Source organism: Colobus angolensis, unplaced genomic scaffold (assembly GCF_000951035.1).
Source record: "Colobus angolensis palliatus isolate OR3802 unplaced genomic scaffold, Cang.pa_1.0 Scaffold361, whole genome shotgun sequence".
Taxonomy (NCBI): Eukaryota; Metazoa; Chordata; class Mammalia; order Primates; family Cercopithecidae; genus Colobus; species Colobus angolensis.
Genome location: NW_012116944.1, coordinates 674,363 through 690,795, shown reverse-complemented (window position 1 = coordinate 690,795; position 16,433 = coordinate 674,363). Strand labels below are relative to the sequence as shown.

Below are 16,433 nucleotides of genomic sequence, written 5' to 3'. Positions count from 1 at the left end.
GAGTGAATTCCCAGCAGCTCTGCAGACTGGGCTCAGGACTTGTGAGGACTGCAGGATTTTCCTGTTGTAAGGACTGTAGCTGTCTGCAGTATCAATAGGGCTGGTGGGGATCTTTTGCTTCCTTTCCCATGCAACAGGAAGTCCCTCCTGTCTCTGGGACAATCCAATCTAGGTGGAGGAGACGGGACTGCAGCTGTCAGGTACCTCCACACTGTCCTCCTAGACTTCCAATCACCACAGGTGCATCTCCACTGTCCCACTGTACCCCAGCAGTCTATCTTCAACACGGCAGTCAAATTTTAGCTGTGTATTTCTTTCCTTGGTTCTTTTGTGTGAGGGGAGAGTGCCAGGCTTCTCTAGTTAGCCATCTTGCTCCCCTAAATCCATTCTTTTGGGTATCTTAACGTGAGTCAGACACGACTGAACTCCACTGGGCCAATGCTGAAGGACCATCCCAGCTCCAGAATTTCCCACAGGAGCTGAAGCTTCTGTTACAACTGCATTGCCATCTAACTTATTCTGATCAACTCTGGGGCACCGATGAGCTCAAAGAGTACAGGAAACTTGTCTATCTCGCTCATCATTGTATCCTTGGTACCTGAGAGAGTACCCAACACATACTAGGTGCTCACTTAAGAAGTGTTGGATGAATAAGAAATGAAGTACCTGAACCTGTCAGGAAAGAGCCAGACTCCAAATGTCCTAAGACAAGAAGGCATCTTTGTGGTATCTTGACAGTCAAGCAGCCAGTCTTGCCAACAGCTTTGGAGCTTAAACAGGACAAGACATGGTTTGTGAAGTACCTGGAACAATACTGGGCACATAAAAGGCCTTCAAGAAAGGCGTCTCCCTCCCTCTCTGCTCTGATGACCCTGTGTATTTGCATTATCTCAACATGTTGGGATTTCAGTTGTCCTGTTTCCTGGTGGGAAAGACTGTGGAACAGAGTTTGCATGCAGGAAGTTTACTAGGGAGTGCTTTCCAGAAAAATGCCTGCTCCTTTGTTGCTAGGGTTCTAAAGTCATTTGGGCTGCCCTTAGCAATGCCCTATTAGAGCTGTAGATATTCAGCAGTTTTCAGATTTAAGCTGGAGGAATAACAACTTGCTTTATCACATCAGGAACTTTTCCAGGAGAAAATAAGCAGCATATATTTGTGGCTATGTAGTTTTAAGTTGACCTATCGCAGGAAAGCACTTGACCACAGTTAATTATTATGCATTGAAAACATGTTGCTTACCAAAGATTTTAGAATATCTTTTTTTATTAAAAACTGATTAAATTTAAATTTTTCTTTTTGCAAGGAGAAAGAATAAAAGTAAATGACTCATTAGGACAAGGAATGCATGCAGCAAGAAAACAACTAATGCAGCTGAGATCTACTAGGAATAGAATTCCAGGAGACCTGGCAAGAAATCGCACTCCCTCAAAAGTAAGTCTCAAAGGCTGGAAAGCAGTGAGGTAAGGGCCCTGAGCCGAAGCCAATTAGTACTCAGTAAACAAATCAGATCATTTTGCTTTCTGCCCAATTTCAGGCCCACCTTCTGAGCGGTTCAGATGAGAGTTCTTAAGAAAAAGAAAAAGTTCAAATTCCCATAGCAATTCAATTTACAAAGTGGCTTCTATTTGATTTGTGGAGGAACAGCCTGTGTTTTCTTTTGTGTCAGAGCTTCTGAATGGCAATTCCAAAAAATGTGCTGAGTCATGAATCCCTAAGGAAAGAAGATTTTGACAAGAACAGGCAAGAGCTGTGACAGTTACGTGATTAGGAATAACAGAGGTTCATTATTCTTCCAAATGAAGCTCTTTAATGCAAACATTAACCCTACACCAGTTCCCGGAACACTTGATGCCTCCCTCGGGTACAGAGAAGCAATGCATTTAAGAATGACGACAAAAATAATAGCTAATATTTTATTGGACATCTACCATGTCAGGTATATATACTAGGAATCTTATTTAATTCCCACAATAGCCCACCTGGCCACAGGGACCGAGATAGGCAATCTGGTTGTGGAATCACAACCTTAACAAGTGTGTACACTGCAGTCCCAAGTATTATCCATGTATTCATAGAGCTCTGATCATTTTAACTGACTGCGATTAAACTCCTTACTCAAAGAGGGATCTTACTGACCATGCTTCATATACAAGTGACTATATAGCAGACAGTCCCAAGATTTTTTTTTCTTTTTGAGATGGGGTCTCATTCTGTCACCCAGGCTGAAATGCAGTGGCACAATCTTGGCTCACTGCAGCCTCCAGCTCCCAGGTTCAAGTGACTCTCCTGCCTCAGTCACCCAAGTAGCTGGGATTACAGGCATGTGCTAGCACACCTGGTTAATTTTTGTATTTTTAGTTGAGATGGGGTTTCACCATGTTGACCGGGCTGTTCTCCAACTTCTGGCCTCAAGTGATCCACCCACGTCAGTCTCCCGAAGTGCTGGGATTACAGATATGAGCCACTGTGCCCAGCCCAAGATTGTTATTAGTGAAGGAGAAACTGCATGACACTGCTAATGTAAATCATGTATTTTATATGCTCAGTATAATATTCCTAAGTAAAAGAGAAAATGAGACGTCCTTTGTTTCAAAATGGAGCTCCCCTTTATGTCCTGGAACATCCTGAGTTAGGATAATTCTATACCAATTGCTAAGTGCTGAGGCTACCTAAGGTCATGGGACTGGTTGGCTGGCAGATATGTTTTTGGTCGTGACCTCCCAGTGCTGGAACTCCTAGTTCTTGGGAATTGTTCCTCATGAGCCCTTTAAAGATTGGTGGCTGAATCTTCTTCCCTGCTGACATGATTACCCTACAGAAAATTTTCTCTGTTCACTGAAGGATTGGTTTTAGAGCAACCCTCCTTGGTAGGCCTAATTTCTGAACCATGTTAGAAATTAAAGGGTTTACTTTAATTTCTACAAAGAGAAACATTTTGCGTTTTGGTTTTGGAAATTACTTATACTTTTATAATATGTTGTCCATAGTATTATGACAATTATATTTTAGATTATAAAATGAGGGTCATAATTTCCATCTCACAAGGTTATTATGAGGGTTAAACAACATAAGCTTGAAACATATTAAGAATTCTATAAATGATTGGTGAAATTATTATTAAGAATTAAGACCTGCAGAATACTCTTTACAACAAGAGGTAAAGCTGATATACCAGCTTTTTGGAAGGCAATGGTCAAAGTAGCTAAGCATTTAGAATATGCTTTTGTCCAGTCACCATGTTCCAGAGTCTGAATTATGCCGGGTAATTTATAGTTTTATATTCAAGTGATGTGTCACTATAATTGGGTGGAGAACTAAGAGGAGAGAAAGCAACCAAACTGATGCAAAACAAAAATATTTTATTGTAACTTAAAATTCATCCCCTAAACAATAGATAACGCCCACATTGGATGTTATTTAGTAGACATAGTGAAGATGCCTTTGGACAATTATCAGCATTGATGAATATGAAGATGTCACATCAAAGTCAAACTTTTTCAGGTTATTGGGTTTCCTGAACATAACATTGGCAAAAAGGAACTTTCAACACAACAGGTAGGTTTTTTTTTTTTTTTTATGTCACTTATTTTATTTACTAACCTTGACAGGGACTAAAGAATGAGGTACGGAAAATTTTCCAGAAGTCTGAGTGTGGTGTAGAAGTCCAAGACATCTTGGAGCTCCATTATTGCATTATTAAGTAGAATGAACTGTTAGGAAATTCTCCATACTCCAGGTTTACTACATAGAAAAGTACTATTTACCTACCTCACAGAGGTGTTGTGAGGATTCGTGCTTATAAAGTGCTTCAGGTGCCTTCGAAGAAAGGCAACATACAAGTATAAAATAACCATACATATTTCAAAAGAAATGAAAAGATGATTTTGGCACAATGGGAAGGGTGCCTAATATTTAAAGAACACTTGGCTATTTGTTTATAAAAACTTCTGACCTCTTGGGTTTTTAAAAAATTATTATTTAAAAGAATAAATGTTTTTCCATTGCCAATCTTATAAAAATTCTCAATCCAGGCTGTGTTATCAGAATCACTTGAAGAGCTCAATAAAATTATAGATGTTTGGGCAACAGCCTACACCAGCAGAATTAAAAGCTCCACAAATGATACCCAGGCACCTATATTTTCAAAAAGATCTGTAGGGGATTCTGATGCACACCAAAGTTTAAAACCCATTTCTTTAGAAAAAAAAATCAATGTATCAAACATTGGAGTTTATCCCAAGGACATTTTTCTTAAGGTTAAATGCAGTTGAATAAGGGTATGAATTTCTTATTGCCCTTTTCCATTCCCATATCCCACGGAGACTTAGAGCATGCATAGCACATGCACACACACACACACACACACACACACACACACTCACTTACTTTTAGTTCTGCCCTTGAATTAAATTTGATAGTGGTAAAATCCGATAGTAGCAAATAAATGCTTCACCGGGAGGATACGCAAGAACTTGCAACCCATCCCCACTGTGCCCAAAGCAAATGGATGGTTCCCATTTGCCAGAACGGAATGATTGAGAAATGTGTTTCCAATTTGGAAACAGGCAAAATTAGCACTTCCCGGGAAACATCAGCTGAGTGGATGGTCAAGAAACAAAGTGAGCAAGGCTGGAGTGGCCAACCATGAAGAAAGTCTACAGTGACTGCTCCTCCATTTGGAGTTCACTCACATCTCAGCAAACACCTTAGGAACTGAAACAGTGTATGCTCAGTGGGTACCAAGCAACATGCGAGTACTTCAGTGAGGTAAATAAAACAGAATAATGAAAACTGGTGACTGTAGGTTAAAATAACTTTTTTTAAAAAATGACGAATTTGTTCCACTGCAATTCTCAAGGCTGTTTTAGTAACCACTTTAATTTCCTGGCTGGCTTGAAGTCTTCTGTTTACTAGCAAGTCAAACAGAGAGAAGAGAATGATTTATTTCCTAGCGGGCTTCATACATATCTTATCATGCTGCTTGCATCACTTTTAAAATAGGAGTGGTCTCTCTAGGTGCCTTGCAGTGGAATAAATGGAGTCGGCAGAGAAATTATACTTCTTTACACAGAGAAAGCCTTGTGAGGCTGGTCAAACTTTTTACAATGTTAAGAACTAGTGAATAACAGTAAAATAGAATAGTCCCATTTTTGGTGCGGGGAGGAGAAAGAGAAAAAAATACACGAGATAGAGGCTACGCATACACTACATAACAAACAGGATATGTAAAAAATAATAATAATTCACTCAGAGTCATCCATTGTGAAATTTTGCTATAAGAAAATAATCTTGACTCTAGAAAATTTGCTTGAGAATCTGTTAAAATATCGTTGCTATATGGTATAAAATAGCAAAAATAGTGTCTTCCAATATTCCTCTAAACATTAGAGGCAACTTTGTACAAGAAAGTTGTTGGAGCTGGCTTGGGGAGTTGCTTGTTGCATGTATTCCAAGAAGGCAAGGCTGCCAGCAGCAGAATAAAACCTCCCAGCAGGACGCAGAAGCCACTAAAATAAAATGCAATGTCATAGGTCTGGGTCCAGTCATAAAACCAACCTGAAAAGACAGTAAGAAAAAAAGTAAGTTTCATGGAAATAGTATGAACATCCAGCCCACACCCTAATTTCATCAGTTTTATATATAGTTATAATTATGATATGTATTACTCTACTACTTCCAACGTGGTCTACTGGGAGTTAGAAGAAGAGAATCTCTCAAATATTTGGATAAGAATAAGCGGGCAGGCCGGGTGCAATGGCTCATGCCTGTAATCCTAGCACTTTGGGAGGCCAACGCAGGTGGATCACGAGATCAGGAGATCAAGACCATCCTGCCTAACATGGTGAAACCCCGTCTCTACTAAAAAAAAACACAAACAAAAACAAAAACAAAAAATCAGCCAGGCGTGGTGGCAGGCGCCTATAGTCCCAGCTACTCCAGAGGCTGAGGCAGGAGAATGGCATGAACCTAGAAGGCGGAGCTTGCAGTGAGCTGAGATTGCGCCACTGCACTCCAGCCTGGGCAACAGAGTGAAACTCCATCTCAAAAAAAAAAGAATAAACAGGCACTTTGAGTTTCTCCCAAATATAGAGTGAATACAAATCCCAGAGCATGCATACTGGGTTTCTCAATTACATCAAAGCAGTCTTGAATAAATCATTACCACGAGATGTTCCATGCAGATTTATTTTGTACAAATCTGTGCTACTATTACAATCTGGATTTCTATATCTGGAGGCATGACAGGGAAGAACAGTAAAATGGGATGACTTTAAGATAAATATCTTACCAACGATGGGTGGTCCAAGGCTATTTCCAAGTCCAGCAAAGAACATTAATATCCCATAGGCATGGGCTAATTTTTCAATTCCCACAGTCTTTGTGGTCACATATGGAAAGATGGACCAATTACCAGTAAAAAACCCTAGAATCGCAGAGAGCAACGCCAGTGTGACATAGCTTTTGGCAAATGGAATTGCACACAAGGCCAGGCCCATGATGATTAAGGTAGCAACATAAAGATACAAGGTATTAATCCACTTGAAGTCAGCCAGTATCCCTAAAAGCAGTTTACCAACTGCTGTCATAATGCCTATAATGGAAATAAGTGGCATAATAAACTCTTCTTCTTTCACATTTGAACTTCTTGCTACATCTTCCATAAGTAATGAAGGTGGAAACCCTCCGATGTCAAAGAGTAAGATAGCAATGAAAAGGGCTGAAAATACTTTGTTTTTAAAAAGAGCCACAGTTTCTCCACAGTAGTTTTTATATAACTGCCACTTCCTTTTGGCAAGTTGTTTGCAAAAATATGTCTGTTCTGCAACTTTCTTTTTGTACGTTTCAGGCTCTTTTGTGTGTGTCACTGTGAGGTTTTTAAAAAGTAGGCTCTCTTGTTTCCAGTCAACATTGGCTAACGTGCTTCTGCATTTCTCCTCACTACTGTAGCTCTTGTCAAGAATGTTTATGTTTTCTTCCAGATTCTTTCCTTTTTCATTGTAAATGGCGTATTTATCTGGTAGATCTTCTGGAGCTATTTTTTTAGGCAAAGGACAATCAGAAGATTGGAGGGGTCTCATCAGACTGCCACAGGCTAATATATTTAAAGCTAAAGCACCCACAATCAGCAAGCATCCATCCAGTCCATAGAACTCAACCAGCATCCTCTGCAGAGCAGCATATATGAAAAGGCCAACGCTCGAACCTAAAAAGGGAACGGGAACTGTTCAACCTCGTAATCTCAGGCTCTCAGGATTAGAATTTGTAGTATCACAATTCAATTTATTTTTTACACTGGCATTTATATGTAACTTTATATTAAAATCATAGTAAGAAGATAGAAGATAACAATAATACAGCAATACTGATAGAACATTTAAGAATTAGAATTTGCAGCTCAGACACTGTTAAGCACTTTACTTGCATGATCATGTTTAATGCTTTTACTGATCCCATTGAGTAGGTCCTATTATTATTTCCAGTCTAGAGATAAAGTGACCTAGGGCTGGAATGGTTGAGAAATTTGCCATAGATCAAAAATCTGTAAAGAACATAAATAGGATTCACACTCAGTCAGTTTGACCCCAATAGCCCATATTCTTAACAAGTATCATTGGCAGGGCGCAGTGGCTCAGGCCTGTAATCCCAGCACTTTGGGATGCCAAGGTGGGTGGATCACGAGGTTGGGAGTTCGAGACCATCCTGACCAATATGGTGAAACCCCGTCTCTACTAAAAATACAAAAATTAGCTGGGCATGTTGCCGCATGCCTGTAGTCCCAGCTACTCGGGAGGCTGAGGCAGGAGAATCCCTTGAACCCAGGAGGTAGAGGTTGCCATGAGCCATGATTGCGCCACTGCACTCCAGCTTCGTGACTGAGCGAGACTCCATCTCAAACAAACAATCAAACAAAAAACAAAAAACCCAAAACAAAGTATCATCATGAAACTACTTTCTTTGCACTTATTATGTGTCAGGCTCCCTTCGACATATTTATTCCAGAAAAGTAAATTTTCATATTTTACTTTTTAAAAACAGTATGTTGCAGTTTAATGATATTTATAATGGCTTGATAGTTCAAATCCATTGCTGAATCACCAGAATGAGTGATTCACACATTTCATGCATTAATACAATTATGAGAAAAGTATAATTTTTAGGGTATTTAAATTACAAAGTATGCTGGTTTATACATCTGTGTAGCACTGTGAATAATTCACATTTTTAGCACTGATCACACTAAACACACAGTGTTGCCAAATTATGGTAGCCTAATCAATTGGTACTGTTCCCATCTGGTTCTGATTTCAATCTTTAAAAACAGAGCATTTTAAAATTTAAATGTCATTGGGAAATGTCATGTGAAAAATCAGGAAAAAAATAGTCTGAAAAAGTTGATCATATGTTTAAGATGGTCAATATTAAATTACATTATAACCTTATGATGCCAATAGGACCAAGCTCAGAGGCATCACTGATTGCATGGATATGATTGCTATAAAAACCCATCTTATAAAACAATTCTTCTAAATAGCCAAATGACTCTGCCTTAGAGTTGTAAGAAAATATTTTCTTTGGGACCTCAGTTGTCCCTTCTTAACATTTTTTAAACTTAACCCCTTCATTCCCAAAGGAAAAAAAACTTTGCATGCAAATATTAATGTCTCATGTTAATGTAATGGCAGCTAAAATAGACTGCTGAGAGTATCTCTTTGCTAACTACTGAGAAGTAGTAACAGTAGACAAATGTAATCCTTTCTTTCTCTCATTAAATGTGGCATATACTGTAAAAGTTAAAAATGCTACAGAAAACACACTGACAGAATTAAAAACAGCAGGGTGACCTCATGTACTGCTGGCTGCATTAGTACTTATTAACTATAAATTTGTGATTTTTGTCTAACATTTCTTTGTACAGATTCTAACAAAGTGCCACATCATTAGATACTTAAAACTGCTCTAGGTGTTTTGAAAGTTCTATATTTTCACATAGAACAAATAAACAAACAACTTTCCTATTCTTGCCAACCAAGTTTATCTGTCAACATGATGAAAATCAATTCAACAGATATTTATTGAACACATAAGATAGGAGAGAGTGGGGAAAGTCAAATTACACACTGGAGGCTAGTTTCCTCAGCCTTCATCCCACAAGAACATGTCTGTGGTTTAGAAAGATGCAGGATTTTTTCCCCCAGGGTATGGAAGAGTAATTTAGAGTTTCCTGAATTTTGTAAACTGCAAAACTGTGATTTTTTTTTTTTAATTTTAAGTTCCAGGATACATGTGCAGGACGTGCAGGTTTGTTACATAGGTAAATGTGTGCCATGGTAGTTTGCTGCACCTATCAACCCATTACCTAGGTATTAAGCCCTGCATGCAATAGCTAAAACTGTAATTTTTAATCTTCAAAAAGAGCATCCTAATTTTAATATAATCATTGTAAAGGGTTAAGTGAAATAAAACTAATTATGCTTCCATGCATGTTATACATTATTACAAAGAGAGAAAATATTAAATGGTGTTCAGGGAACACAAAGCAGTGAGAAATACAGCCATGCTTTAACTCATTAATACCAGGCGTCAATAACTTCTGGAAAGGATCAGCGAGTAAATATTTAAGGCATAGAGGGTGTACAATCTCTGTCCCAAATACTCAACTCTGCCCTTGAAGCATGAAACCAGCCAGAGACAATCCATAAAAAAACAAGCATGGCTGTGTTATAATAAAATTTTATTTATGAACACTGAAATGGAAATTGCACCTAGTTTTCACATATTATGAATATTCTTCTTTTGATTTTTTTCAACATTTAAAAAAGTAAAAAGCAATCATAGTTTGTTAATCATACACAAACCAGCAGTAGGCCCATGGGCATTTGTGGACCAACCCCTGTTCACTACGAAGGAAGATCGCTTCCCGCAAACCTTCATTTCATGCCCACATTCCTTTCTTTCAACTAGGTCACAATATTTCAAGTGTTTGGATGTGCGGTTTCTTTTTAATTTTTAAAAACCTCTGCTGTGACTTTCGTTTTGTTTATTGTATCTTTGACTGAAGGTGGGTTCATACTTCTCCCTAATTTCCCTTCACCTAGCTCCCTGTGAGTTGAAACTGAAAACTCCTTTAAATCTTGACTGTCCATAGTTGCTTCATTTTTTATTTAGTGTGCTATGGACCAGGCCACTGTGCCCTCCTCTCAAGACTGAGTGAAAAGCAAAATCATCTGTCACAGCATGCAATTCCCAACACCTTCAAAACAAATAAATTCGGACATTAGGGAAACCTAGGTCAGAATTATAACTTCTAACACTTGAGAGCTCTTGTCATGCGCCTTACACATACATCCCTTTCATATGTTCAACAACCCAATGTGATGGGTACTATTTGTAAATCAAAAATAAAATTCTAAGCCACCCAGCCAGCTGATGGACCCTCCCCTTGGCCAAGGATAAACCTGAAAAACTAGTTCAGGCCATGATAAGGTCAGGGGGATGGGAGCTAGACATGCCTGATTTTACTCTCCCCTCTTTGGAATTCAGACCCAGCTGACCAGTATTAACATTAAAACAGGCATCTTAAGATTGAAAGAACTGACTCTTTAAGACTGATAAGAAATACTCCCTTCTATTGATTCTATCTGCATAATGGGACTCTTGGTCTCCACAACCCCTTGTCTTAACCCAGACATTCCCTTGTACTGAATCTAGATCTTTAGGCAATAACTTAACCCTTTCAATTTACTGCCAATTAAAAAATTCCTGAATCCACCTACAACCTGGAAGCCCCTGTTTCCAGTTGTCCTGCCTTTCTAGACCAAGCCAATGTACAACTTACATGTATTGATTGATGTCTTATGTCTCCCTAAAATGTATAAAATGAAGTTTAGCCTGACCACCTGAGACAGAATCTCATGGGACTGTGTCACGGGCCACTTGTTACTCATGAAAATTCAAATATTTTAAAGAATTTGACTCTTTTCATCAACATACTATTATCCCTTACAGTTTCGAAACGGAGGCACAGAACAGTTAAGTAACTTGTCTAACACCAGATAGCTAGTGAGTGACAGAAGGAGGATTCAAAACTAGACAGTATGGATCCAGGATTGTGCTTCTAACTCGACGTCATGCTGCCTCTACAGAAAATATAGTACAGCTGAGACCCACTGTCCTTGAAGCTGCCATACCTACTCTCACAGTCCTTCCTACACTTGTAGAAGATCCTCACAGGTTCTGCAAACTGCAATCCGATTACTCTGGATTCCCCATCTTCTGTTTTTGCATCCCTTCTCCCATCACTGCCTTAGCCATATCCTCTGACTCTGGCCTTGTCTCCGCCTAGACCACAATTCACACTTCTCACCAGGCAGTGCTTCTTAAAATACGCTGGAGAAATATCCAGCTGGATTCAATTCAACCACGAATCACTTTGTTGCCACTCGGTTGGCCTCAGGAACAAAATATTAGTTTGGATCCTGTTGCCAGAATAACTACCGACGTTCTTCAGCCTATCTAAAAGCCTGACCTTCCAGGGTTACCCACCTACCAGCAAGAAGCATATGTAAATTTACAACTTTTGATAACTTGGCAACTGTATGTCCTAAAAAACTCAGGAAATGTTGGCCACATACATTTTGATAAGAACTGTACATAACTTTAAAACATTCATCTGAAAACTGAAACACCACTTTTATATGTCCAGAATGCTTTTATATTTAAAAATTATATTTTATATTCCCCCCTCAGTGATCATCTCTTGATTACCAAAGGAATAACAAGAGTAAACAGCCTGTCATTTGGATATGCACAGGCCAGTGAGAGGTATTGAGAAACCAATACTTTAGAAAAATTGTAAGTTCTACATTACAAGGAGGTGGAGACATGATCAGCATGTCTTTCTGACAGTGGCCTTAGGGATGTTCATTTTCCTTCCTTTTCTCCTATCTTTTTCATGGATAAAGTGCTTTCTAGAAGCACTTGCTTTTTCTTTTAGCAAAGCCTTCACCAGCATGTGACTCTCAATTTACTGCGTCCATAAGCTTTCTTTTCATATGTTATGTTGGACATTGAATGCCCCCAAATTAGATATCTTAGAGACTTTTGAAAGCCACTCCTGCTCTCTAGATTCCTCCTCTCTGGGCAGGATATCTCTGAAAGAAAGGCAGCAGCCCCAGGCAAGGGATTATAGATAAAACTCCCATCTCCCTGGGACAGAGCATGTGGGGGAAGGGGTGGCTATGAGTGCAGCTTCAGCAGACTTAAACATTCCTGCCTGCCAGCTCTAAAGAGAGCAGCGGATCTCCCAGCACAACGCTTAAGCTCTGGTAAGGGACAGACTGCCTTCTCATGTGGGTCCCTGACCCCCATGCCTCCTGACTGGGAAACATCTCCCAGCAGGGGTAGACAGACACCTCATACAACAGAGCTCCAGCTGACATCTGGCAGGTGCCCCTCTGGGACGAAGCTTCCAGAAGAAGGAGCAGGAGGTAATTTTTGCTGTTCTCCAGCCTCTGCTGGTGATACCCAGGCAAATAGGGTCTGAGGTAGACCCTCAGCAAACTCCAGCAGAACTGCAGAAGAGGGGCCTGACTGATAGAAGGAAAACTAACAAAAAGAAAGTGATAGCATCAACATCAACAAAAAGGATGACCGCGCAAAAAATCCATCCAAAGGTCACCAACAGCAAAGACCAAAGGTAAATAAATCCATGAAGATGAGGAAAAACCAGCACAAAAAGGCTGAAAATTCCAAAAACCAGACTGCCTTTTCTCCTCCAAAGGATCACAACTCTTTGCCAGCAGCAAAGGCACATAACTGGATGAAGAATGAGTTTGATGAATTGACAGAAGTAGACTACAGAAGGTGGGTAATAACAAACTCCTCCGAGCTAAAGGAGCATTTTTTAACCCAATGCAAGGAAGCTAAGGAGCTTAAAAAAAGGTTAGAGGAATTGCTAACAGTTTAGAGAAGAACATAAATGACCTGATGGAGCTGAAAGACACAGTATGAGAACTTTGTGAAGTATACACAAGCATCAATAGCCAAATCAATCAAGTGGAAGAAAGGATATCAGAGATTGAAGATCAACTTAATGAAATAAAGTGTGAAGACAAGATTAGAGAAAAAAGAATAAAAAGGAACAAAGCCTCTAAGAAATATGGGACTATGTGAAAAGACCAAACCTACTTTTGACTGGTACACCTGAAAGTGATGGGGAGAATGGAACCAACTTGGAAAATACACTTCAGGATATTATCAAGGAAAACGTCCTCAACCTAGCAAGAAAGGCCAACATTCAAATTCAGGAAATACAGAGAACAACACAAAGATATTCCTTGAGAAGGGCAACCCTAAGACACATAGTTATAAGATTCACCAAGGTTGAAATGAAAGAAAAAATGTTAAGGGCAGCTAGAGAGAAAGGTCAGATTATCCACAAAGGGAAGCCCATTGGACTAAAAGCAGATCTCTCTGCAGAGACCTTACAAGCCAGAAGAGAGTGGGAGCCAATATTCAACATTCTTAAAGAAAAGAATTTTCATCCCAGAATTTTATATCCAGCCAAACTAAGCTTCATAAGTGAAGGAGAAATAAAATTCTTTACAGACAAGCAAATACTGAGAGATTCTGTCTCCACCAGTCCTGCCTTACAAGAGCTCCTGAAGCAAGCACTAAATATGGACAGGAAAAACAGGTACCAGCCACTGCAAAAACATACCAAAATGTAAAGACCATCGACACTATGAAGAAACTGCATCAACTAATGGGCAAAATAACCAACTAGCATCATAATGACAGGATCAAATTTATACATAACAATATTAACCCTAAATGTAAAAGGGCTAAATGCCCCAATTAAAAGACACAGACTGGCAAATTGCATAAAGAGTCAAGACCCATCGGTGTGCTGCACTCAGGAGACCCATCTCATGTGCAAAAACGCACGTAGGCTCAAAATAAAGGGATGGAGGAAGATTTACCAAGCAAATGGAAAGGAAAAAAAAGCAGGGGTTGCAATCCTAGTCTCCGATAAAACAGATTTGAAAGAAACAAAGATCAAAAAAGACAAAGAAGGGCACTATATAATGGTAAAGGGATTGATACAACAAGAACAGCTAACAATCCTAAATATACATGCACCTAATACAAGAGCACCCATATTCATAAAGCAAGTTCTTAGAGACCTACGAGGAGACTTAGACTCCCACACAATAATAGTGGGAGGTTTTAATATCCCACTGTCAACACTGGACAGATCAATGAGACAGAAAATTAGCAAGGATATTCAGGACTTAAACTCAGCTCTGGACCAAGCAGACCTAATAGACATCTACAGAACTCTACACCCCAAATCAACAGAATATACATTCTTCTCAGCATCACATAGCACTTATTCTGAAACAGACCACATAATTGGAAGTAAAACACTCCTCAGCAAATGAAAAAGAACAGAAATCATAACAAACAGTCTCTCAGACCACAGTGCAATCAAATTAGAATTCAGAATTAAGAAACTCACTGAAAACTGCACAACTACATGGAAACTGAACAACCTGCTTCTGAATGACTACTGGGTAAATAACAAAATTAAGGCAGAAATAAAAGTTCTTTGAAACCCAAGAGAACAAAGACACAATGAACCAGAATCTCTGGGACACAGCTAAAGCAGTGTTTAGAGGGAAATTTATAGCACTAAATGCCCACAGGAGAAAATGGAAATATCTAAAATCGACACCCTAACAACTCAATTTAAAGAACTAGAGAAGCAAGAGCAAACAAATTCAAAAGCTAGCATAAGACAAGAAACAACTAAGATCAAAGCAGAACTGAAGGAGATAGAGACAAGAAAAATCCTTCAAGAAAAAATCAGTGAATCCAGGAGCTGGGTTTTTGAAAAGATTAACAAAATAGATAGACCACTAACCAGACTAATAAATAAGAAAAGAGAATAGAATCAAATAGACTCAATAAAAAATGATAAAGGGGAGATCACCACTGATCCCACAGAAATACAAATCCCATCAGAGAATACTATAAACACCTCTACACAAGTAAACTAGAAAATCTAGAATAAATGGATAAATTCCTGGACACATACACCCTCCCAAGACTAAACCAGGAAGAAGTCGAATTCCTGAATAGATCAATAACAAGCTCTGAAATTGAGGCAGTAATTAACAGCCTACCAACCAAAAAAATGCCCATGACCAGGCGGATTCACAGCCAAATTCTAACAGAGGTACAAAGAGGAGCTGGCAGCATTTCTTCTAAAACTATTCCAAACAATAGAAAAACAGGGACTCCTCCCTAACTCATTTTATGAGGCCAGCATCATCTTGATACCAAAACCTGGCAGAGACACAACAAAAAAAGAAAATTTCAGGCCAATATCCCTGACGAACACTGATGCAAATTTCCTCAATAAAATACTGGCAAACAAAATCCAGCAGCACATTAAAAAGCTTATCCACCACGATCAAGTTGGCTTCATCCCTAGGATGCAAGGCTGGTTCAACATACGCAAATCTATAAACATAATCCATCACATAAACAGAACCAATGACAAAAACCAAATGATTATCTCAGTAGATGCAGAAAAGGCCTTGTAGAAAATTCAACACCCCTGCATGCTAAAAAGTCTCAATAAACTAGGTATTGATGGAGCATATCTCAACATATGACAAACCCACAGTCAATATTATACTGAATGGGCAAAAGCTGGAAGCATTCCTTTTGAAAACTAGCACAAGATAAGGATACCCTCTCTCACCACTTCTAATCATCATAGTATTGGAATTTCTGGCCAGGGCAATCAGGCAAGAGACAGAAATAAAGTGTATTCAAATAGGAAAAGAGGAAATCAAATTATCTCTGTTTGCAGATGACATGATTGTATATTTAGAAAACCCCATTGTCTCAGCCCAAAATCTCCGTAAGCTGACAAGCAACTTCAGCAAAGTCACAGGATACAAAATCAATGTGCAAAAATCACAAGCATTCCTATACACCAATAATAGACAGAGAGCCAAATCATGAGTGAACTCCCACTCACAATTGCTACATAGAGAATAAAATACTTAGAAATGCAATTTACAAGGGATGTGAAGGACCTCTTCAAGGAGAACTACAAAACACTGCTCAAGAAAATAAGAGAGGACACAAACAAATGAAAAAACTTTCCATGCTGATGCACAGGAAGAATCAATATCGTGAAAATGGCCATACTGCCCAAGGTAATTTATAGATTCAATGCTATTCCCATCAAGCTACCATTGACTTTCTTCATAGAATTGGGAAAAACTACTTTAAATTTCATATAGAACCAAAAAAGAGCCCATATAGCCAAGACAATTCTAAGCAAAAGGAACAAAGCTGAAGGCTTTATGCTACCTGACTTCAAACTACACTACACGGCTACAGTAACCAAAACA

At 39.0% G+C, this 16,433-nt stretch overlaps 1 protein-coding gene across 1 annotated transcript in view; it reads right to left on the bottom strand.

The window, feature by feature from the left end:
* Nucleotides 1-3,342: 3,342 nt before the first annotated feature.
* SLC16A9 (solute carrier family 16, member 9) overlaps nucleotides 3,343-16,433 on the bottom strand; it is a 60,438-nt gene continuing 47,347 nt past the window's right edge. Inside the window, exons 5-6 of the mRNA XM_011953445.1 lie at nucleotides 6,290-7,204; nucleotides 3,343-5,556 (exon numbers count right to left, since the gene is read on the bottom strand). Of these exons, the coding sequence (XP_011808835.1) occupies nucleotides 5,378-5,556; nucleotides 6,290-7,204 (1,094 nt within the window). The 3' untranslated portion in view covers nucleotides 3,343-5,377. The remainder of the gene's footprint in view (nucleotides 5,557-6,289; nucleotides 7,205-16,433) is intronic.